At 39.8% G+C, this 25,439-nt stretch overlaps 1 protein-coding gene across 7 annotated transcripts in view; it reads left to right on the top strand.

The window, feature by feature from the left end:
- Positions 1-360: 360 nt before the first annotated feature.
- Positions 361-25,439, top strand: part of TERF1 (telomeric repeat binding factor 1) — a gene marked incomplete at its 5' end in the record, with an annotated part of 36,020 nt that continues 10,941 nt past the window's right edge. The window contains 8 exons of one of the 7 annotated variants that reach the window (XM_079722635.1): positions 361-667; positions 5,932-6,027; positions 8,460-8,581; positions 10,550-10,636; positions 14,207-14,356; positions 15,106-15,234; positions 18,089-18,132; positions 19,839-19,934. In XM_079722635.1, the coding sequence (XP_079578761.1) occupies positions 361-667; positions 5,932-6,027; positions 8,460-8,581; positions 10,550-10,636; positions 14,207-14,356; positions 15,106-15,234; positions 18,089-18,132; positions 19,839-19,934 (1,031 nt within the window). The remainder of the gene's footprint in view (positions 668-5,931; positions 6,028-8,459; positions 8,582-10,549; positions 10,637-14,206; positions 14,357-15,105; positions 15,235-18,088; positions 18,133-19,838; positions 19,935-25,439) is intronic. The other 6 variants (XM_079722634.1, XM_079722637.1, XM_079722636.1 and 3 more) reach the window with 6 other exon arrangements.

The raw sequence follows: 25,439 nt of genomic DNA on the forward strand, positions 1-25,439 counted from the left end.
GAGTGTAAAATGTTTTTCCATTTTAACTAACCGTGTTGTTGTTCTAGTCAGTGTTGCATTTTAGCACGAGGATAAAGCAGCCCCCCGCTCCCCGACCTCCTATTCTCTCTCCGCATCCAGCCAGAACTTGTCTAGTTTACCAACAAAACTGCACCCCTGGATGGCGGGGAATTCAACATCCAGAGGCGGGAGCAGATTTCAGCCAATCAGAAGCCAGGTTCGAGCCGCTCGCCCATCCCGGTGGTGTGTGATTGGTGGTTTCCCGCGGGCGGAAGCGCCCCTCCGCGGCTCCGCCCCGCGCGGCGCGAGCCAATCGTCGCTCCGCGCAGGAAAAGACAGAAACCGTGCGAGAGATGTAATATGGCGGAGAACACCGCCTCCGCGGCTCTGAGCCCGCGAGGGCTTGCGGATGGGGAGGATGCGGATTCCCTGGAGGAGCGGATGGTGGAAACGGCGAGAGATGATCAGGAGCAGTTTGAGTGCCAGGAACTGCTCGAGTGCCAGGTGCAGTTGGGGGCCCCTGAGGAGGAGGAGGACGCGGGCCTGGTGGCTGAGGCCGAGGCGGTAGCTGCCGGCTGGATGCTCGATTTCCTCTGCCTGTCTCTTTGCCGGGCCTTCTGTGACGGCCGCTCGGACGACTTCCACCGCACCCGCGACAGCGCCGAGGGTGAGTGCGGGGCGCGCCCGGGCCGGGGGCGGGGACCGCGGCGGGCTTCCGAGGCCTGGTTTGCGGCGCTGTCCCCCAGGGTGTCGGGGATCGGGTTGCTGCGGCGCCGGAACGGAGGACCCCCAGCTCAGAGTTGATCGTTGGTTCGAATGCTGCATCCGCCTCCTCTCAGCTCCTCAGTTTTGCTCAGATTCGTTAGAGTTGATAAAGGGTTAAGTGAGTTAAAATGAACAAAACTGCACCTAATCCAGTGTCCAGTTCCTTTTGTCGCCTGTGGCGCTTGTGTTTCTTGCTTTTTTCGGCAGAGATACTCCTGTAAAGGCATTTATTTAACAAGTCACTGTGACCTAGGCATCAGTGTTTTCTATTACTTCGGGAGCTATCTAAACCTGGTTTAGCCCGCTGGCTCCGTGTAGGCTTCAGAATAAAAGTAACTGACAATGAAATCTGCCGCCTACACAAGACAGCCTGTAAACGATGGACAGAGACCTTGACGCCTAGAGAAGGCTAGCTGGCTTTTTGAATGATAACCGAAAGATGCTCTGGTATTTATATGAGTTGGCCGTCAACTTATTGCAGCCGAACGCAACCCCAAGCTACTATTTAGTAGGAAATCAAATACCTCAGAAAACCGTATTGGTACATTTCAGCTTCACGGTTATCCCGTGAGTTAGGCAAGTAATCTCAGTTTATAGAGGAGTGAACTAGTTAAAACAACCTAAAGCATTGATAGGTTAAAAGGTTGTTCCAGACGCATGCCTTATCTTCCAATTCAAGAAGCTTTCCTCCGTGTCACAGCTAACACTAGAGCCATGGTTAATTAACATTAATTAGGAGGTTAAATCCTGGAATGAAGCCAGTTCATTTAATAATTCGAATTATTAAAAAGTCCTCTTTGGGGAGGAGGCTAAAATTATCTATGTGTTAATGAATTTGAATTGGAAACATCAGTATGAGCTCCTGTTTATAACATATAGAAATATCAATGCATATTACACATATATAGACACAGGTTAGGATATACTCATATATTTCCTTGTTCTGTCAGATGAAAGGGTGTAGAAGCAATGTAACCCTAGCAGCAAGGGGTACACTTAGCACTCAAGTCTTGGTTTCCAATACCATTCTCCAGAGAAATGGCCTGATTCTGGGACTGGGACAGGAAATATACAAGTTGAGCCTGGAGCATCTTGTAACAGAAAGTAAGAAAGTGCTAAAAACAAAGCAAAACAAAACCCCCAAAGAAACCAAAAAAATCCCATAATTATGGGAGTATACAAAGGGACACGGGAGCCAACCGTAAGGGCTCCCAATGGCCAAAGCTGAAATAACTCGAGCAAGAAAATACAGTTGACCCTTAAACAACACACAGGTGTGAACTGCATCTGTCCACCTACAAGCCAATTTTTTTCTCAGTAGTAAATAAAACAGTACTACGTAATCTGTGGTTGGTTAAACTGGGAATACAGAGGGCCGACACTGGGATTTTCAACTGCTCAGAGGGTCAGCACCCCAACCCTGGCATTGTTCAAAGGTCAACTGTAGTGTTGGATTATAACCCAAAATACAAAATAATTATCCATAAAGTTCATACTGATGTAAATAAAGGGTGGAATAAATATACAAATGGAAGAAGAGACAAATCTCCAACGCAGAAGAATTCCAGGTAATTCATGTAGCTACTCTGTCCTCAAGGAGGTGGAGCGTAACTCCCCACTCCTTAAGTGTGGGCTGTGAAGAGCACAGGATAGAAAGGGGGAGAAAGTAGAGAAAGCTGACAAACACTGGCTCACCTAGGTAATCAAGGTCAGCATCAGCAGTGATAGCTAGTAGCATGTACGCTTGATACAGTGTGATGAAAATGGAACCTTACCTCTGTGATCCTCCTCCCCAAACCCCATAACTCTAGTCTAATCATGAGAAAAATATCAGACAAATCCCAATAGAGAGGTACATTGTACAAAATACCTCAAAATTGTCAAGGTCATCAAAACCTGGGAAAGTCTGAGAAACTGTTATAGCCAAGAGATGCCCAAAGAGACATGATGACTAAATGTCATGTGGTGCCCTGGTTGGGATCTTGCAGCAGAAAAAGGACATTAAGTAAAAACTAAGGAAATCTGAATAAAGCATGGACTTTAGTTACTAATGTATCAATATTGGTTAATTCATGTAACATGTAATACTAATTAATGCAAGATGCTAATAACAGGGTAAACTGGTTGGAGGGTATATGGGGCCTCTTTACTATCTTTCTTCACTACAGTATGTATATTTAAAACCATTCTAAAAAATAAAGTTTATTTATTTATTTTTTAAATTAATTAATTTATTTTTGGCTGCCTTGGGTCTTCATTGCTGCATGTGGGCTTTCTCTAGTTGTGGCGAGTGGGGGCTACTCTTCGTTGCGGTGTGCGGGCTTCTCATTGCGGTGGCTTCTCTTGTTGCAGAGCATGGGCTCTAGGAGTGCGGGCTTCAGTAGTTGTGACACGTGGGCTCAGTAAAAAAGGACCTTGTAAGATTCTAGCCCAAGACCCAAGGAATAATCTAGGTCATCTCCATTATTTGAAGGTTAAAGGTACAGAAACCCAGAAAGAGTAAACTTTTTCAGGTTGCATTGCTAAAGCAGATATGCAAACTGTGAACATAATATTGTCTCGGTATTCCATTTTTGACTAAAAGGACTCCCTTTTATCTCTTACAGAATTTCATTTACTACGCTTTTCAAGATTGTAAACATATACAACTCTGATGCTTCCTAGAAAATTCTTAGCTCTTTCATTCCAACTCAGAATTATTCTCCACCTCACTTATCTCAGATAATGCCTTTTCCAGACTGATATTCCTAATCTATCTCCACCGTGGAAAGCAGGGTAGAATTGTAATTAAGACCATGGGCTCCATAGTAAATTGTCTGAGTTTGATTCCTGGCTCTGCTGGTTTATAGCCATAAGACTTGAAGCAACGACTTGGTACCACCAGTTCCCATGGTACCACAATTTCCTCATCTGTAAAATGGTAGTAATAATGGCATCTACCTCATAGGGCTGTTGAGAGAAGCAGATGAACTGATATGTATAAAGTAAGGTTTCCCAACCTCAGCCTGTTGACATTTTGCACCACATGATTTTTTTTTTTTTTTTTTTTTTTTTTTTTGCGGTACGCGGGCCTCTCACTGTTGTGGCCTCTCCCGTTGCGGAGCACAGGCTCCGGACGCGCAGGCTCAGCGGCCATGGCTCACGGACCCAGCCGCTCCGCGGCATGTGGGATCTTCCCGGACTGGGGCACGAACCCGTGTCCCCTGCATCGGCAGGCGGACTCTCAACCACTGCGCCACCAGGGAAGCCCCACATGATTCTTTATTCTGTGTATGCTTGAGGGTGGAGGGGGAATGAGGTGGAGGTTCTCCCGTGCATTGCAGGATCTTTGACCTCAGCCACTAGGTGCCAGTAGCACCCCTCCCACTCGTGACAATCAAAAATGGCTCCAGGGGCTTCCCTGGTGGCACAGTGGTTGAGAGTCCGCCTGCCGATGCAGGGGACACGGGTTCGTGCCCCGGTCTGGGAAGATCCCACATGCCGCAGAGCGGCTGGGCCCGTGAGCCATGGCCGCTGAGCCTGCGCGTCCGGAGCCTGTGCTCCGCAACGGGAGAGGCCACAACAGCGAGAGGCCCGCGTACCGCAAAAAAAAAAAAAAAAAGTCTCCAGACATTGCCAAATGTGTCCTAGGGAACAAAATCACCCCTAGTTGAGAACCACTGCTAAGTGCTTAAATATAGTTGTTACTGTTGCTGGTCATTAGATCCTCCCTGATGTAGTGTTTGGTTACAGGTGTGGAAAAAGCAGACAGCCAGGTTCAACCAGAGGAGGTTTTCATTGTTTTTGTTTTGTTTTATGCCTAACAGGGACGAAGAGCAACAGGCCAGTGGTGTGTAGGGTATCTGTAGTTATCGCAACAGGCCAGTGGTGTGTAGGGTATCTGTAGTTATCGCATACGTAGGCTAAATATGGAGGGAAGTGAAGACAGAAAGGATCTGACTTTCTTCCCTAGAACAGATGAGGTCTTTCTTCTGTTTTGCTGCTATACCATACTTACCCTTTATGACACATGAACATTTTAATTAGTCTCTTGCGTAATGTTTTGTTTAATTCGTGCCTTCTCAGACTAAAACCTTCCTGAGGAGCGGGGACTGGCTATCTTATTATTCAGACATCAGTCCCTACCACTGGCCAGCAGTAGGTGTTCAGTCCATGTTGAATAAGTTGTGTTTAAATTTTATATAAATTTTGTGCTCTTTTTGAATCCTATTTGATTATATTATGACTATATTTGGTCCAGATAATCTCTGGTGTAGCATAAGGTTATGGCATATTAAAATTGAGGAAATAAGGGGCTTCCCTGGTGGCGCAGTGGTTGAGGGTCCGCCTGCCGATGCGGGGGGCGCGGGTTCGTGCCCCGGTCCGGGAGGATCCCCCGTGCTGCGGGGCAGCTGGGCCCGTGAGCCATGGCCGCTGAGCCTGCGCGTCCGGAGCCTGTGCTCCGCAGCGGGAGAGGCCACAACAGTGAGAGGCCCGCGTACCACAAAAAAAAAAAAAAAAAAAATTGAGGAAATAAATACAAATAAATGTATTTATTTGTTTCATCTGCTTAGCAGCTGCAGGACTGTGTTTTGGTTTGCTGGTTAAGTTAATCTTTGTCTTTTATTGCTACATGGTAAATTCAGTGCAAATCAGGATTATGGTTTACTCAGTGTTGTATGTACTCACTACCTAGCATAACATCTGGGTGGGTGTTCAAATATTGGGGAGATTAACATTAATAAATGTTTTTAAAATAAAGCTTTGTAAACTGAACAGACTCTCGCTTAACTGAAACCTTGACAGAAATAATATATTTCGTATAATATTAGGCATTTTAAGGTATAAAGTAAGTTTCCAGGTAATGATTTGACACATTTTACAGTTTGGATCTAAATCTCCCTTTTCATTAGTTTAGACTGCTACCTGTGAAAGTACATAGTTTTCAAGATTTATTATTCTGCCTGTGAAACATCAGTTTTATTTTGAAGGAAAAGTCTTCATTGTTATTCTTTTTTGTTCTGATTTCCTAAAAGCTGTCTATAAATAAAGCATACACTCTAAATTTATGATAATCTTTGGGTGATATTGTAACTTATTTCTCCGCAAACCACATAGAGGTACTGCTGGGTCAAGTTTGGAGTTTTGTTTTGATGTTTTAATAAGATTCACTTTCTTCACTTTCAGCTATTATCCATGGATTGTCCAGTCTAACAGCTTATCAACTGAGAACTATATACATATGTCAATTTCTGACAAGAATTGCAGCCGGAAAAACCCTTGGTAAATATGTTTTTATCTTATATTGTACATATTTCAATCTATGTCTAAAGGGGAGACAATGAGAAGAAACAGATGGGAGTAGTCCTTCGTTTTTGAGAGTTTGCTCACGTGTATTTGGCATGTAAAAGAAATATAATCCCTATCTTCTTAGAGTGATGGTTCTCAAATTTTAGCTTGCTCCTGAATTATTAGAAAACTTGTTGAGGAACAGAATGGTGAGTCCCCTTCTCCATCATGAGTTTCTGATTCAGTAGGGTGAGTGAGGGGCCCTGGAGTTACATTTCTATTAAGTTCCCAGGTGATTCTGATGTTGCTGTTGGGGGACCATGCTCCATGTACTCTGTCTTAAAGACGTCACTAAATGGGGCTATGGTAACTTCGTGGTGACTCCTATCACTGTCATGCATACTCTGTTTCTAACTGGCAACAGTGATATTTGAAACCTCTTATTTGAGCTTGATTTCAGCACTTACTTAATAAGGGAATATGATTTTATAACTATAATTCTCTCTCTCCCTTGTCCTCATAGTTTATTTTAGATTGTAATGGCCACGCCGGGTTCAGTTTATCAGTAATGGCTAATATTTACAGCGTGGTTATTTAAAGGACCTTTTGATGCAAATAACTCCATATTTATATTGGTTTTTACAATTTACAAAACGCTTTCCTGGCAGTCTCCAGTGGTGGACAGTAATCGCACGGAACTGTTCACTTATAAACAGACTGGGTGGCAGGAAATCCCACCCTTTTAGGACCTCTCTGGGAACCCACACTCATCCAGCTCTGGCTCATGTGGCGTGCTGTGTCGTGGGGGTGAGTTGGAGCCGGACAGTCAGTGGATTAGGGCTAGAGGCAAAGCAGACGTGTGGGAGACAGTAGGTAGGTAGGCTGGGCTGGTGGCCGAGGAAGAAAACGGGCCGATGTAGACCATAAGCTAACATGGTTCACAGAGCTGTCTGGTAAATTAAATGTGACAGAATGTTCTAGAAGTGCCTGGCTGGGCTTCACATACAGGTTGTTCATTATATTCTTATTTTCCCTTCCAACAACCTTTTCTCTCAAAACAAGGGTACAAAAAAAAATCCCTGTTTTGTGTGTGACCCCATAGTTTAATCTTGAAATTCACCAGGGTGCATCTTAGATATAATAGGCTGGTGTCAGTGATCAAGAATCACTATATTTCAAGAGAGGCAGCATTTAAAACTTCATTTTAGTTTATGTATTGGATTTTCAGCTACACGTGACCCTGAATTTCAAATGGAGATGTTTGTGTGTAATTTGCTAAGTAGTTACCAGCCACTGTGAGTCTTTGATAAGAATAAGCTGATAAATTCTGTTTTAAGAAAGTTTAACAGTAGTACAAATATTGTCTCATTAAATATTCACATAGTATTTATTTACAGCATTTTATAGGTGAGAAAACTGAGGCTTAGAAAGGCAAAATAACTTTTTCAACACCACACAGGTAGTACATGATAGAGTCTGGAATAAACTCCAAAGTTTTTAAAACCACTGTACAATATTGCAACAGATAGTATATGGTGATGAGAAAGAGGAAGGAGTGAAACGGTGACTCCTTACGTTTTTTTTTTTTTAATAAATTTATTTATTTTGGCTGCGTTGGGTCTTTGTTGCTGTGTGCGGGCTTTTTCTAGTTGCGCCGCGCGGGCTTTCTCTAGTTGCAGCGAGCGGGGGCTACCCTTCATTGTGGCGTGCGGGCTCTAGGCGCGTGGGCTTCAGTAGTTGTGGCACGCGGACTCAGTAGTTGTGGCTTGCAGGCTCTAGAGCACAGGCTCAGTAATTGTGGTGCACAGGCTTAGTTGCTCCGCGGCTTGTGGGATCTTTCCAGACCAGGGCTCGAACCCGTGTCCCCTGCTTTGGCAGGCAGATTCTTAACCACTGCGCCACCAGGAAAGTCACTCCTTAGGTTTTTAAGCCTTGGTGATTGGAATAATGTTGGTAGAGAGAGAGGTTCTTGATTGATCCTGTTTCAAATATCTACAAAGTATATAACAAGGATTTAAAGTAGTATATGTGAAAATCAAATTTCACAGTAAACTAATTTCATGTTCTGTCTCAATGAAGCTTGTTATACTGCAGTTAGACTTACAAACCATTTAAGAATTCTGTTACTGTGACACCTTATATAAAATATCGTTTATTTCAGCTCTTAAAATCAGTATTTTAGTAGAGAAAATCTTCAGATGTTTTGTGGACCCATATATAGTCTTTTCTGTTTTTTATTTTTTTTAAGTTGATTTTAATGAGGAAATTAACTTGAAACATCTTCCCTAAACTGGTATATAGGAGAGCAGTGCCTGGCACATAGTATACACTCAGTCAATATTTAAAGAAATGAATTTATAAAAAAATAACAAAGTAAAGTTCTTCATGGCTTTCTAAGTTACTTATTTTTATTTTGGCTTTAAAAGATGCACAGTTTGAAAGTGATGAACGAATTACACCCTTGGAATCAGCCCTGATGATTTGGGCGTCAATTGAAAAGGAACATGACAAGCTTCATGAAGAAATACAGAATTTAATTAAAATTCAGGTATGAGTGTTACTTTGTGTTATTATTATTTTGCTAGAAAATAAAAACAACATCTGAAGAAACTAAGAGCCACTCAATAGAAGTTGGACGGTAAACCTGTAGTAAAATTTAATATAATCATTCTCTTTAGAAATTTGACCTATGATTTATAGTCTTGACATGAGGTCTAAGAGTTGGGACTTAATGTTTTCCACCTAAGTGCATATTGCCCCCACGTTGGAAAATATGCCAGATCTATTTAAAGATTACTAAACAACTTTCAAAAACCAGTGGTTTGGGCTTCCCTGGTGGCGCAGTGGTTGAAAGTCCGCCTGCCGATGCAGGGGACACGGGTTGGTGCCCCGGTCCGGGAAGATCCCACATGCCACGGAGCGGCTAGGCCTGTGAGCCATGGCCGCTGAGCCTGTGCGTTCGGAGCCTGTGCTCCGCAATGGGAGAGGCCACAACAGTGAGAGACCCGTGTACCGCAAAAAAAAAAAAAAACAAAAAAAAAACGCAGTGGTTTATGCTCTCCCATTTAAAGATTACCTTTTATTTTTATTTATTTTTAATATTTTTTTGGCCACGCCACATGGCATGTGGGATCTTAGTTCCCTGACCAGGGATCGAACCCGCTCCCCCTGCAGTGGACACGTGGAGTCTTAACCACTGGACCACTAGAGAAGTCCCTGAAGATTATCAAATAATAAGAAATGAATGGGTTTTTGCGATTAAGAGAATGTAAAATTTTAACTATGTAGAGAAAATTTTAGTAGGAGTAGCCTATTAAAGAGTGAGGGCCTCCCTGGTGGCGCAGTGGTTGAGAGTCCGCCTGCCGATGCAGGGGATACGGGTTCGTGCCCCGGTCTGGGAGGATCCCATATGCCGCGGAGCGGCTGGGCCCGTGAGCCATGGCTGCTGAGCCTGCGCATCCGGAGCCTGTGCTCCGCAACGGGAGAGGCCACAACAGTGAGAGGCCCGCATACCACAAAAAAAAAAAAAAAAAAAAAAAAAAAAAAGAGTGAGAAACCAAAGAAACTCATTCAAAGATATAATAGCAGGGAAAATATGTTTTGCTTACAGGCAAAGTATGTACTCAGGAATTTCATAGTTAAATAAACTTATCCTAGTTTTTAAAAGAATTTTCATGGTTGGGTAGGAGAAAATCCAGGTGGTGTCCCACCTTCTCAGGAATTAATTATTGATGGTGTGGTGACTGTCAATTAGAATTAAGACCTGAAGAGAATGGGCAGAAAAATGACTGCTGCTTTTAAGAATTTCAGCCCAGGGCAGAGGGATTTGTCATGTTATCCCAATCTTTTGGAGTTCTAGGGGAAGCAGGCCTTTGCTAAATATACTAGTAAAGCTGAACGGGTTACCATAAAATACATAGCAAATGTGTAATAATATATTGCCTACTGTTTGCCAGATACTGTTCTAAGCACTTTTATATATAATTCTTTAATCCTTAACTGCCCTATGAAATAGGTACTATTATTTTCACCATTTTACATTGGTGTAAAGAAACAGAGGTTCCAAGAGGTTAAATAGCTTTCCCAAGTTTACAAACCTACCCAGATGGTAATGGTGGTCCTATATCTTACCACATATGGTATCAAACAGGCCAGTTTATAAAATGATTATTCAAAAGCATCTGGCTTCCTGAGTTTCTATTGGCAATTTTCCTGGGATCCTAAGTAGCAGCTTTTATATATCCTAATCATCACAAACACCATCCATGTACCTCTTCTCTCTCTTCCCTTTTGCTCAAAATTACTATTTAGGTGGGTCCTCAATATATATAATGTAGCTCCTGATTGATTTATTAATTCCTGCCTTTAATATCATTTATCAAATCAAAATTATTAAGCTACATAAGAATATTTTAAGTGAAGTAGTTTAGACTTACCTGAGTTATTTCAATATTAAACAACAATTAGATATTTTAAAAAGCAATCTAAGGTTTGTATTTGTCATCCCATCTTTTAGGCTATAGCTGTTTGCATGGAAAATGGAAATTTTAAGGAAGCAGAAGAAGTCTTTGAAAGAATATTTGGTGACCCAAATTCTTATACGGTAATTATTTAAATTAGAATCAGAAGTTTGGAGCCGTTTATATGGAATAAAGAAAATTGAAAGAACATTGGAGGAAAGAAGAAATGTTTTCTCTTTTTTTTTTTTTTTTTTTTTGCGGTACGTGGGCCTCTCACTGTTGTGGCCTCTCCCGTCGTGGAGCACAGGCTCCGGACGCGCAGGCTCAGCAGCCATGGCTCACGGGCTCAGCCGCTCCGCGGCATGTGGGATCTTCCTGGACCGGGGCGCGAACCCATGTCCCCTACTTTGGCAGGCGGACTCTCAACCACTGCGCCACCAAGGAAGCCCAATGTTTTCTCTTTTAAACAGTATAGTCCAACAGAAATATAATGCCAGTCCCGTATGTGATTTTAAATTTTCTAGTAGCCACATTAAAAAAGTAAAAAGAAACAAGTAAAATTAATTTTAGTAACACTTTATTTAACCCAGTATATCCAAAAACATTATTCTTTTTAACAATCAATGTAATTAGTATTGGTGAGATATTTTGCATTCCCTTTTTTGTACAGTCAGCCCTCTGTATCCTGGGTTCCATATCTGGGGATTCAACCAACTGCAGATTGAAAATATTTAGGGAGAAAAAATTCCAGAAAGTTTCAAAAAGTAAAACTTGAATTTGTCACACACTGGCAACTATTTACCTAGCATTTACATTGTATTAGGTATTATAAGTAATCTAGATATGATTTAAAGTATATGTGAGGAAATGTGTAGGTTATTTGCAAATACTACACCATTTTATATAAGGGACTTGAGCATCCTTGGATTTTGGTACCCGAGGGGAGTCCTGGAGCCAATCCCATGTGGATACCAAGGTACAACTGTACTAAGTCTTTGAAATCTAGGGTGTATTTTACACTTAAGGCTAAATTCAGGGCTTACGCCTTTCAAGGGCTGAGTAGCCTTGTGTGGCTAGTGGCTACCATATTGAGCAGTGCAGGTGTAGAGGAATGCATTATAACTTGCTTATTTTTCTGGAGGTTTCTTATGTTATCAGTAGTTTTGTGTGTATGTGTAATGTTAAGGTCAATAGAAGTTAATTTTACAGTATTAAAAACAAAGTTATGAGAGCAAATTAAGCTTATTCAAAGAAATGTAGTTTTATACAGTTTTTAGTGAACTCTTTATTGAACAATAGCATACCTTTAGTAGAGGACATGTATCATAAGTGTATAAGTAAGTGTATTTTCACAAAAGGAACACACTTGTGTGGTGACCTCCTAGATCAAGAAACAGAACATCACCAGTACCCTCCAGGCACTGTCCTTCCCACCTTCTCAAGGGTAACCGCTATCCTGACTTGTAACATCCAAGATTAGTCTTTCTTATTTCTGAGCTTTATATAACGGAATCATATAGCCTGTTTATATTTTTAAGAGAGATACATGGTGTTGCTTATAACAATCGTTTGTTCATTCTTATTGCTCCATTGTAGGAATATACTACAATTTATCCATTCTACTGTGGATGGACATTTGAGTTATTTCCGTATTTTGTCCATTACATTCCTTTACATGTCTTTTGTAGAAAAAATATGTGTTTCTATTGGGTATATACTTAGGAATAGAATTGGTGGGTTGTAGGATAATGCACATACTCAGTTTTAGTAGATACTGCCAGAGTTTTCCAAAGTAGTTATTATCAATTCCTCCAGTAGTGTGGGAGAGTTCCAGTTGCTTCACAGACCTTATATGTGGTTTTCATTATAGTCATTCTGGCAAATATGTAGTGCTATCGCATTGGGTTTTTAATTTCTGTTTCTTTGATGATTAATGAAGTTGAGTACCTTTTCACATGGTGGTTTGAGGGAGAGGGAATCACCTTAATTCACTGAAGGACTGAGCCTTTAGTAAGGCTTATTCTATCTCTAATTTGCCCCTGTTCCTACGGTGTAACCCTCCTGAGATTTCAGCTGGGAGCCTGGTATGTTTATTGGGTTCCCTGCCCTTACTTTTTTGCCTTAGTACTGTGAGACTACTGAAAATTCCACTCTGCTTGTACTTCACAGAAGAGGAAACTTTATGGCCAGTAAGCCTAAGAGAGAAAGTGTCAACCTCACTAATATTCGTAATCAGGTTAATACCAAGTAATGTATTGAAATAGCATTTCCTATACTTCTGATTGGCAATGATTAAAAATGTCTTAGCATATCAACAGTTGGCTCAAAATGTGGAGAAATGATAAGAGTGCCATACCTTCCTCTCAGAAGGGTAAATTGGTACTTAAGCTTTGGAGAGCATTTTAACAAAATCAGTAAGCATGCATTCCAGCAACTCCACTTCTAGATAAATACCCTAGAGTAACTGTTTTTACTTTCACTGTGTGCTTTTAAAACCATGAAGCTTTATTAAAAAAATAAAAACTGAAGAAAGAAAACTAGACCCTACTGTGACAGTTGTTCTGGGATAGAGCTTGAGAAGTGGAATTTTTTTTTAAGCTTTATAGCTTTATTGTGTAACCAGCATTGAAAGAACTGTTGTCTAAGAAAAACTTGTACTGTGCCCAAGAAGACATGTAGGAAAATGTTTAATAGCATTGTGGTAATAGAAAATAGCCTACATGCTTTCAACAGGTTGGAGGGAAAGGTGAATAAATGGTACATATTTTTAAAATTTTACTTTTATTTATTTATTTATTTATTTATTTTTGACTGCGTTGGGTCTTCATTGCTGTGCGCGGGCTCTCTCCAGTTGCGGCGATGTGGGGGCCACTCTTTGTCACGGTGCCCGGGCTTCTCATTGCGGTGGCTTCTCCTGTTGCGGAGCATGGGCTATAGGCATGCGGGCTTCAGTAGTTGTGGCACACTGGCTCAGTCGTTGTGGCTCGTGGCTCTAGAGCGCAGGCTCAGTAGTTGTGGCGCATGGGCTTAGTTGCTCCGTGGCACGTGGGATCTTCCTGGACCAGGGTTCGAACCCGTGTCCCCTGCACTGGCAGGCGGATTCTTAACCACTGTGCCACCAGGGAAGCCCCTAAATGGTATTTTTGATCAATGGAATACTGTACAACAGTGAAAGTAACTAGTAATTCTGTAAATATCAAATCAACATGGATGTCCTAGAGTTGAGCAAAATATAGAAAGTTTCAAAATACACATACTATAACACCATTGGTATAAAGTTAAAACCATGCTAAACAAGGCTATATATATTGTTTATGGATGCATACATATGTATAGTGCAAGTGCAAAGGAATGCATGGATGTGCTAAAGTTCTAAATTCAGGATAATGGTTACTTTGAGAAGAGGAAGGCCAGGGTGGGGGAAGGGTGCCATCAGATTATGATAGTAAATAAGGCTTCTATTATACAGATAATGATTTATTTCTTAAACTTGCTAATGGATATTTAGGCTCATAAGGTTTTTTAATCCTTTAGCATATGTGTAAAATATTAATTTTTTTAAGTCAAAAAATATATTGGTGGGCATTTAAAACGGGAGCATTTTAAAACCTCTTGAGTTTTTGTTTATAAAGTGATTTTTTTCAGTTAAATATAAAATTTCTAGTATTTTATTTGTGATTTATGTGTTAATAAGTTTCTTCTGTTTTCTTTAGCCTTTAAAAAGGAAATTGCTTATGATAATCTCTAAGAAAGATACATTCCATTCCTTATTTCAACACTGCAGCTACAACCACATGATGGAGAAAATTAAGAGTTATGTGAATTATGTGCTAAATGAAAAATCATCAACCTTTCTAATGAAGGTATGCATATTTCAGAGAGATTCTAAACAGACTTAAGAGTAATTGCTACAATAAAGGAGAATACTTGAAATAGAAATTCTTCAGAACTAATCAGAATTTTATTTAGTGATTTTGTAGAAGAATGTGGTGAAATGTTATAATTAGTGGATCTAAAGGGTTTATTGGTGATCTTTGTAGTATTTTTACAACTTTTCAAAGTAAAAGTTGGGGAAATTTTTCAAAATAGAAAGTTAAGGGGAAAACTTATCAAAATGAATTAAGAAATAAGTGAAAAGAAATAGTTTAATTAAATTTAAATGAAATTTTTAGCATATTTTTGGGAAAAGTCAAATTGGACTGAAGAAGGGTCATTAAACTTTTTCTTTTTACAACATTTTATCCTGTCTCAGCCTCAAAAAGGTTTAACTTAATATGTTATACGAGAGCATTGATTAATTTGAGATAGTTTTAAAATACATAGACTCTTAAAAAAAATTTTTTTTAAGTAACCTTTTATCTTAACACTGACTAGAGAGCATTGTCTGTATCAAGTACCTGTGCAAGGAAAGCCCTTCTCCATAATGCTTATAAACCAAGCAGGTTGCTGATGGTGATATCATAGTTACTGGGGAAAATAACGCACTGCCCTTTTTTGACCTGTGATGAGACACTTGGGTTATGACTGTCAAAGAACAAGAAGGCTTAATTAAATGTTACTTGTTTTAAATGTCTTAATGCATCCCTTCGTCTCCTGCAACCCCCTTTTTAAGGCAGCAGCAAAAGTAGTGGAAAGTAAAAGAGCAAGAACAACAGCTTCTCAAGATAAACCTAATAGTAATGATACTGAATTGGAAACTGAAGCTAATTTGGATATAGGAGAAAGGTTTGTAAATTCATTAGTATATTTTTTGTCTTATGAATGTAATATCTGTGTAAAAGTGATGCTAGCGAACCATTGTTAATAAAAATGATTATCGAGTAGAAGGTATATTGCTTTACTGACGGCTAACATTTGGATGTTTGGGAGTGCTGTAGAGTTAGGGCGTACGCATATTCTGTTACATACGCTAAGCAAAAGTAGAGAGAAAATAGCACTGTGTAGCTAGTGTGAGTGACATCATTTCTCATTCTCAGGGAACATGAACTCTAGAACAGTGTTGAGGTTGAAAGCCTGAGTCATCTGTGCCCCTTAGTTCTCAAATCCTACATGCCCTCCTGTGACTGTTGCACTGAGGGTTATATTCTAGTATGTTAAAATATTGTTCATCTTCTCTAAGGGTAGGCTAACTGCTTCATCTGGTGAGCAAGTGCAGAAACAGTGATTTGCTCCAGCGCGGGAGGGAAACAAGGCTGTGTCAGTCCTACAAGTTGAGAGACAAGAGTTCAGTTTCTAAAATTATTTCTTCTTTAGGGATTTTCAAGGGTAATTTTTACAGAATTGGTTTTTACCTTTTGCTTTAGAAACTAACCCTACTGGAGAAGATAAACTCTACCATTATAATGATCTTTTCTATTGAACCTATGGTCCATTCCTCCTCTTCATCCCCCCTTAAACTAAGGCCAAATAGTCAAATCCTTCTGGTCTCTGGATGGATGTATTTGGCAGTGGATGTAATATTACTCTTTTCTTGGGACCATGACATAAGCCCTGTAAGTCCCCACCTTAACTACTTATTGAGATGTGGGGATTGGAGTGTGAGTTGGATGGACATGGCATTGGTCACACTTGAGGACTGAGCTCAGTCTTACAATTCTTTTTGTCCCTGCCTATCAGAGCATGATCTGTTCCTCACTGCTTCATCTCCCCAGGGGCTCTATTGCAGTCTTATTGCTCATTGGGTTTTTCCTAAGACCCATTTTGAGAAGTAGGGATTTCATTTTTATTGGCTCAGTTATTTAATTTTGTTTAGGAAATCAAAGTTTAGTAATACCAAGACCCAATGCATTCTATGGCCCAGCCTTCCTGCCTGCTGTAATACTGCTTTAAAGTAAAATAAGATTAGAACTTACCGTGATTCTTGAATATAATGAACACGTTTCCTATGTATTCTCCTAATGTAGTACTACCCACTTATTTCAAATGCCCTCCTAGACACAAACAGCTCAGTGTGTAAAACAGAGCTCTTGATGTTCTCATCTGTCTCTCTCTACCCTAACTCTCCTCCTTTACCTCACACATCCAGTTGGTTATCTCCCCAAGTGTTACGAATTCCATATCAGAAATGTCTCTCTAATCCATTCTTATCATTTATATCCTAGATTATTACTTAGCTTTGTGCCACACAAATCCATTCTTGATGTGACTTCCAGGGTTAGCTTCCCATAAAAATAAATCTGTTTAACTCACTTTCCAGCTTAATAACCTCTATTGGCTTTCTGTTTCCTACTTGATGAATTAAATTTTATTGCATGGCTTTCAAAGCCGTATATAGCCCCTTTCTGGGTATTTTTTTTTTCTCCCTCATATACACCTTGTCCCTAAGCATTAACCCCTCCCTGCCCACATCCATGGCACTTTCTAGCTATACAACTTGATCTTCAAATATTACAAGTTCTTTCATGCCTTGACTCTTTCTTCAATTTTGGATTTCTTTCTTTCTCTTCAAGGTAAGCTCTTATTTGCCATTCAAGATCTAGCTCAAAGTTCACCTATAAGAAGTCTTGCTGAGCTCTGAGCAGAGTTGTCACTTCTGTGCTCCCACAGCACCAAGTCATACCTCTATAGGAGGACTTATCTTCGAGAATAACATATCTGTTTACCTGTCTGTATCTCACTAGATGGAGAGTGTTTTGGAGGTTCTTAAATAGCTTTGAAACCTTGGTGCCTAGTTCATTACCAGGCATGCATTACATCTTGTAGTGCACTAGACACGGAGAAAACCCAAAAACTAGAGACATGGTAAAGATAAGAATCAAGCAAATATCAAAACCATCCTGGGAGTCAAATTCACCAGTTTCAAGGCAAGAATGAATAAGACGTAAGTAAAGCAAGGATAGAAACAGAAATGTCATTTCAAGGTCAGACAAATGCCGGGAAAGATGAAACCCTCATGCTGTCAATACTAGATGAAATATTTTGTTCTGGTAAAGCTTATAAACTATTTGAGGCAATAAGAATTACAGACTTGAAACAGAAACAGTAGCAGACACTACATAATTTGTTGTTAAAGTTTAAAGATAGACTTAAGTGCTGAAGGAGTTTGAGGGACAGCTTGAAGAAAGTGTGAACATGGAGCTGGACCTTGAAGGATGGTTAAGGTTTTTACAGGTGGATGGAAGAAGAAATGTCATTTCAGGAGAGAGGAAGAGTTCCAGTGAAGGCATCGAGCTGTAGATGGTCATGCTGTGTTTGTTGGAGCTAATTTTAACTATAGCAGAGGGGAGGAATTTTATTAAAAAGTTTAGTTGGAGACTGCTGGGGAGGATAAGGAATTAAACTTGAATTCATAGAAATAAAGATCCATGAGAGAGTTTTTGAAAGAGTGACATTGTGAATGCTCAGTTACAGCTCAATTCTGCTGAACCTATGTTTGGGGAAGACATTGATTTAATGTCTCTGGTAAGCACATCTGGGCAAAAATTAGCCATGTTGTAATGGACTGTAAAGGTCTTAATTTTACCAGAGTTTCTTTCCAGAGATACTTTTTATAAGTTGAAAAATGGCTTGATTATGTGGAAAGTACAATCCTGATGAAAAGTTTCTCTTGTTTACATTCTTACAAATGTTTTCTTCTTTTAAAGTGTTAGTGACAGTCTGCGGTAACTGAATCCTCAGGGGATACAGTATCCTTATTGAGGTGAAGTAAATTGACATTTTTCTTTTCTGTGTTTAAAATCTTTGAAGCAATTCATGCAAACCTAGGTAGTTTATAATAACTGCCACGCACATGGTATGGTTTGAAGAATTATCGCAGGGTCCTACTTACCTCCACAGATATTTAAGACCCTGATGGGTCTTGAAATGCCAAACTATGGAGACCTGCCTCTTGGGATCCTGGGTTGTTTCACATTATTTCTACAAGGCTTGCACGTGGAGGGGGTACTTGAACTTAAAGCAAATGATTAGTAAACTCTTATTCTGTCAGAAACAAGGGTGTGATGCTGGGGCAGGAAGGGGATGGAGCTGACATTTCTGATGAATGCCCCCAATTGCGAGTTTATGAAATTACTTAAAAAGCTGTTTAATCTATTAGAAATGCTATAACAGACAATGTAACATGTTCAGAGAGCAGAACGTCTGCATGAGTGATTTCATAGTGTAGAGCAATTGGGATGCTAAATGGAACCGTGCGGCGGGGGTGGCTGACCTGGTGTGGAGGAGGTCACTGGAGATGAGGAGCCGAGGGGCCAGTTTGTCATCTGGGTTATCCATGGAAACATGGAAATAGTTCATGGTGATGGCGGCACTCGGGGATCGAGAAAGGTCTGCGAATCCTGGGAGGTGCTTGGAAGGATAGTGAAAGATTATGGAGAATGGTAGATAGCGATGCACCTCCGTGGCATGAATCCTCAAAGGCTAAGGTTTCTGTGGAAGCAGGATCCTGAAGCTGGCATCCATTAGGAAATGGGAAGTATAGAGACCCACCTCTCGGACCCTGTGGTTTGCGGAAGATGAAGCTAATCTCTACTTGAGGAGGCCACAAGGAGAGAAATATTGTTCCCAGGGGAGAGCTAGACTTTAGACAGGTGAAGAAGTTGAGACTGGCATTCCAGAGAGCACAATGGAAAGTTTGGGGACGGCGGGAAAGCATTAGTAGGTTGCATAGAGCACTTATAGGGGTCAAAGTATAGATTTTAGGTGGTGATAAAATAGCTGCCTAAGCTTAGTTGAACTTTTTTTTTTCCATTTTAGTTTGTTCCTTTTTAAATTGGAATAATGCGAACATTGCAGGTTGTCCAAAAATTCTGCCACATCCTGTATTTCCAAACAGTCTTACCTCTCCAGAAAGCCCTTTCTGGAATCTATGAAGATAATCAAGTGATATCTACCATCATGTATAAAGGAATTTTGAAATTTCTCTAATTGGAATGCCAAAAGAATCTTGATTTCTGAGTCGATGAGATGGAGAAAATAAATGGGAGAGAGGGAAGTCTGAAGAAGAAAAATCTTAGGAGGCTAAAGATTAAGATGGGACATTAAGGCTTCCCTGGTGGCACAGTGGTTGGGAGTCCGCCTGCCGATGCAGGGGACGCGGGTTCGTGCCCCGGTCCGGGAGGATCCCACGTGCCGCGGAGCGGCTGGGCCCGTGGGCCATGGCTGCTGGGCCTGCGCGTCCAGAGCCTGTGCTCCACGACGCGAGAGGCCACGGCAGTGAGAGGCCCGCGTACCGCAAAAAAAAAAAAAAAAAAAAAAAGATGGGGCATTGGTGCAAGGAGAGCACCAAAGGGAAACAGACCAAAGTAGAAGCAGGTCCTAGATAGAGATTGAGACAAAGCATCTACCTTTTTCTATAGCTTTTCTAGTCTTTTCAGAACAAATCACAAGCTTTTGTGTTTCATTTAGGTCTCACAAAAATCTCTTCTTATCTAAGTTGGAACATGGAAACCGACAACAAGATGTTAATAAGAAAGAGGAAAGAGTGGAAACTCGTCAAAGTAAGTACACTTATTACAGTTTTCGGAGTGGAGAATCGATACGTCCTTGAAAGCAATCCAGCCCTTGACCGCACCCCACAACACACAAACACACATCAGAAAACTAAAGCACGAAGGGATTAAATGTCATGACTTCAAAGAGTTAATTAGAGGTGGTGCTTACTTTAGAAAGTTACAGTTGGTTCTTGTTATTTACGGTAATGTTCTATAAGGTCATTGTGAACACTTAGTGAATACTGAATGATTACAGGAGAATACAGGGTTAGGTTCTTTTGAGCCTCTGGTTACAACATTTTGGTCAACTATTCAATACATAACCTTGTTTTATGTGTTTCTGTTTATTTATTTAGGCCGCACCATGCGGCATGCGGGATCTTAGTTCCCTGACCAGGAATGGAACCCGTGCCCCCCACAGTGGAAGCACGGAGTCTTAACCACTGGACCGCCACGGAAGTCCCTGTTTCTGTTTAAAGAAACCTTATTTAATATACATTGTTGATTCTTTAACATTGAACCCAGGCCAACAACACTGTAACTCATGCCTGAATGAAGCTTACCTAACCACATATTTTTCTCTGTAAGGAACATCATACATAACCTTATTGCACTCAGGAACACTAGACAACACTTCCACAATACACTTGGGGAAAATTTTAAACAGCAGAATTACCCCCAAAAAAGCACAAAACTACGGCACTAAATAGACCATAAAAAGAACAATTATTTCTAGCCTGGAAGCTAAAATAAGAAAGCAGAGCTTCACCTTGTTTAACCTCAGCTGGGAACATGAACTCAAATATTTTGCCACTCTGTGCATGTCCACCGGTGTCCACAAAAGCACTGCAAGTTTTGATTTTTGTTACAACTTTCAGCAGGTAGGTGAATTTTCAAATACCAGAATCCATGAATATAATGAGGATTGACTATATATAGACTCTGGCATTGCAGATTGCATTTAGAATTTATTCCTCATTGCATTTAGAATTTATTATCCTTATAAAAGGCATTGCTAGATTTAAAAAACAAGGAACAATAACCAAAAAAAAAAAATCTTAAAAGCAGTCTGTAATTATTTTCGATTATAATATAATTGTAAGTTCCTCCTTGGTATATATTCATTCAAAAAATGTTTATTGAACCCGTACTATGTTCTAATGCAAGGATTTTTAAACTTTATTGATCCAAATCTAAATACTTACTGATCAGTATAAAAATAATAGATGTACCAACTTGATTCCAGGTACATAGTATGCCTGAAGTAAATATTAATTGAATAAATTTATTCTTAGCTGATGGCTGATGATAGGGCCACTGTTAGCTAGTATTTGTAAATTACAGCTCTAAAACATTTACATCTGTAGATATTAATCATCGTCCTCACTTTAAAGATGGTAAAGTTAAACTCAAAGAAATATTTGCTTCATGTTGGTGGAGTTCCTAGCTGCAAAATGGCTAGGAATCATAATTCTAGAGTAAAATAATTTGGGGATTTTCCTGGACTTTTAATTTCATAATACAAAGTTCAAAGAAATGGAAGCATACACTTTTTTACACTCTAGCCGATCAGTAATTGAACCAATGAAGACTATAATCACATTGTAGAGTGGCTTGACAGTGACTATGGATATTGAACCTAGAAGATCCTGTGAGTTTTAATACATTTCTTGACTTTTTGTTAGATGTTAGTACTATATACATATACATTCCAAAAAAGTCCAAGTTGCTTAAAGGTTACCTAGGTATCCTCTTTTTCCTAATAGAGGATATTTATTTCGTTAGTGCTAAACATTTAAAAAAAAATTTTTTAGACATCTTTTAAAAACAATTTTTTTCAGTTTTGTAAAATTGCTATGTACTTTTAAAAAAATCAAGTAATTCAGAAAAATTGAAAAAAATCACTTAAATGCTTTCTATGCATAAAAGTCTCACCAGCATTCAGTGAAATGATTAATATTTGAGTTAAAAGCTTTTTATCTATAAACTCAATCCTCAAAACAATCTGGATCAGTACTTTTTTTTTTTTAATCACTCCCATTTTACAGATGAGGAAGCTGAGACAAAAAGAGGTTAAGTGTAAAAAGCCCTTGGTCACACAGGTCATGAACAGAACCAGAGCCAGAATTTGAAATCAGACATTTCTGACTTCAGAGCCCATGTCCTTAAATACTGAGATAGATAGACTGCCTCAATGGAAGAATAGATAGAATCAAAGCAAATAAAAATTTATAAAAATGTGATGAGGTTACATATGTACTTTAAAGTATATTTACATTTAATTTTTTCAAGGTGAAACTGAAGGATTCAATGAACTTCACATAAATGCTGTTTCATAAGAAATATATCAGTAAACCATATGATTCCTCCAAAATGAAGAATAAATAATATGAATTGCTTTGATAGGTTGGGTCAGTTTGCCTCTATAACTAAATTTCAACTTTAGACTACTGATTGATTTCAGCTGTAATGGGTGAGATTTGCACAAAAACTTTGGCTAAATGTAGTATTCTTTAGAAATACTTTTCCTTACAACTTTGCAGATTTTGCTCCATTATTTTCTGACTTTATGAGTGCTGCTGTGGACAGTCTGACATCAACCTGACTTTTTCCCTCTTTGTATATGAGTTGCTTTTTCTTCATAGCTGCCCAGGTTTTTCTAATATGTGCATTTAATGCTATAAATTTTCCTTTAATTACTGCCTTAGTTGCATCCCCAAAGTTTTATGTTATATTTTCATTTTCATCAAAATATATTTTTTTATTTCCCTTGAGACTTTTTTCTTTGATCTTCTGGGCTATTAAGAAGCTCTTTGTTTGGGCTTCCCTGGTGGCACAGTGGTTAAGAATCCGCCTGCCAATGCAGGGGACACAGGTTCGAGCCCTGGTCTGGGGAGATCCCACATGCCGCAGAGCAACTAAGCCCACGCGCCACAGCTACTGAGCCTGCGCTGTAGAGCCCATGAGCCACAACTACTGAGCCCGAGTGCCACAACCACTGAAGCCCGCGTGTCTAGAGCCCGTGCTCTGCAACAAGAGAAGCCATCTAATGAGAAGCCCATGCGCTGTGACGAAGAGTAGCCCCCCCTCGCTGCAGCTAGAGAAAAGCCTGCGCGCAGCAACAAAGACGCAACGCAGCCAAAAATAAAAATAAATAAATTAATTAATTTTTTTAAAAAAGCAGCAGCTCTTCATTTAATTTCCAAAAATTTTAGGATATTCTAGATACCTTTCTATTAATGATTTCCAATTAATTTGGTTCCGACCTGAGAATATGCTTTGAGGATTTCTTTCTTTTTCTTTTTTAGTTTAGATTTGCTTTATGGCCCAGAATATGGTCTGTCTTGGTGACTGTTGATGTGCACTTAAGAAGAATGTGAATTTTGCTATTGTTGAGTGGAGTGTTATAAAATGTCGATTAGGTCAAATTGATTCATAGTGCTTCTCAGGTGTTCTATATGCATGCTTATTTTTTGTCTGCTTGTTCTACTAATTACTGAGAGAGAAGTATTGAAATATCCACCTATATATGAATTTCTCTTAATTATTAATCTCTGTTAATTTATTTTTGCCTTTTTAGTCCTCTAGCACCTGTTAGAACAGTTCCCAATATGAAAATCTCTGTTCAAAATAACTGGTGTGGTTTCCATTAACCTCACCAACACATACGATCTGTTCCTGCACTGATACCACATTGTCTTCATTACTGTAGTTTAGTAATAACTCAGTGTGTGATAGGGCAATTTCCTTCATCTTTCTGTTATTCTTTAGGAGTATCTTGAGTATTCTTGGTGTTTTGGTCTTCTATATTGTCAGGGGGAAGAAAACCACTTTATAGAAGATTGCAAGCAGTGAAGCTGCTACCACTCCATAGGTGCCAAAAGTGGACAACAAGACCTGGGTCAGAACAAGATGGTTTATTACAGCACAACAGATAGCAATAGCATATGGCATCAGCGTAGTTGTGCTGGTTCCCCTCGCCAGGTCCCAAAGACAGTGCAGTGGGCCCAGGTAGATGCTCTGCAGGCAGTAGGTTGTACTGCAGGGAGGAACCTGGGGCCAAGGGCACTTTCTGAGTAAGCAGCAAGCAAAACATAGCAAATAATCCAGTTGCCTTCCCCAGGAGAGAGTTAGTTACATGGTAGTCAGACCATGGTTCCCTTGACCTATTTAGGTTCCTGACTAACTGTAGAAACTGTTTAGTATCAGGGAATGAGTAAGCCTTGTACATTCAGCAAGAACTGAAGGGATGCTCAGGGCCCATGATGGACTAACTCTCCTAATACATAATTTTAGAATAATCTTGTTAAATACTACAAAGAACCCTGTTGAAATTTTGATTTAAAATTACATTGTAATAGTAGACAGTTTTCTTTTTTTGTTTCTTTAAATTAGTTAATTAATTTTATTTTCGGCTGTGTTGGGTCTTCGTTGTCGTGCACAGGCTTTCTCTGGTTGCGGCGAGCAGGGGCTACTCTTCATTGCGGTGCACGGGCCTCTCACTGCGGTGGCTTCCTTTGTTGCGGAGCATGGGCTCTAGGTTCACAGGCTTCAGTAGTTGCAGCACGCAGGCTCAGTAGTTGTGGCTCGTGGGCTCTAGAGCGCAGGCTCAGTAGTTGTGGCCCATGGGCTTAGTTGTTGTGTAGCACCAGGGCTCGAACCTGTGTCCCCTGCATTGGCAGGCGGATTCTTAACCACTGCGCCACTGGGGAAGTCCTAGTAGACAGTTTTGGAGACAGCTGACACAATTATATTGTCTTCCTCTACATGAACAAAAAGCATATTTCTTTATTTAGATTGTCTTATGTATATATATTCTTATAACTTGTATATGTGCATGCACACACACATATATATAGTAAAGTTTTGTAATTTACTACATACAGATCTTGACTGTATTTGCTGGATTTATCCCTAAAAATGTTATATATTTTATTACTATTGTAAATATTATCTTTTGACTATTTTAATTATTTTAACTGTTGCTAATGTACAGAAACACTGTTGGGTTTTGTTTATTGATCTTATATGCAACCATCTTGCTAAACTGTTTTTAATTCTATGTGTATATTCTTTTAGGTTTTCTATACAGTTGACCCTTAAACAACATGGGGATCAGAGGCACCGACTCCTGTGCAGTCAATGCATCCTGCTATCTCTGCCTCAAAAACAAAAGAATTGATAAGTGACTCACCTGAGGGCAGGAAGCTGAAACAGCATAGAATCAGAACTCAAACCCTAGTTGTTTTGATTCCACATATTGTGATCGCTAATCGAACACAAACTCTTCCCCACACTTCAAGATCTGTAAAATGAAAATACAGGTACTATGTTTATTGAAAAAAAAATCTGTGTATAAGTGGGCCCATATAGTTCAAACCCATGTTATTCAAGGGTCAACTGTACACACAATTTTCTTTCAGTAATTACCATTCTGTTTCTTTTGAGTCACATATACGTTTACTTCTTGTCTTACTAAACTGTGAATAAGAGGGAAAGAGGGAAGGGTTTACTT

This window comes from Hyperoodon ampullatus, assembly GCF_949752795.1.
Source record: "Hyperoodon ampullatus genome assembly, chromosome: 17".
In the NCBI taxonomy this organism is placed as follows: Eukaryota; Metazoa; Chordata; class Mammalia; order Artiodactyla; family Ziphiidae; genus Hyperoodon; species Hyperoodon ampullatus.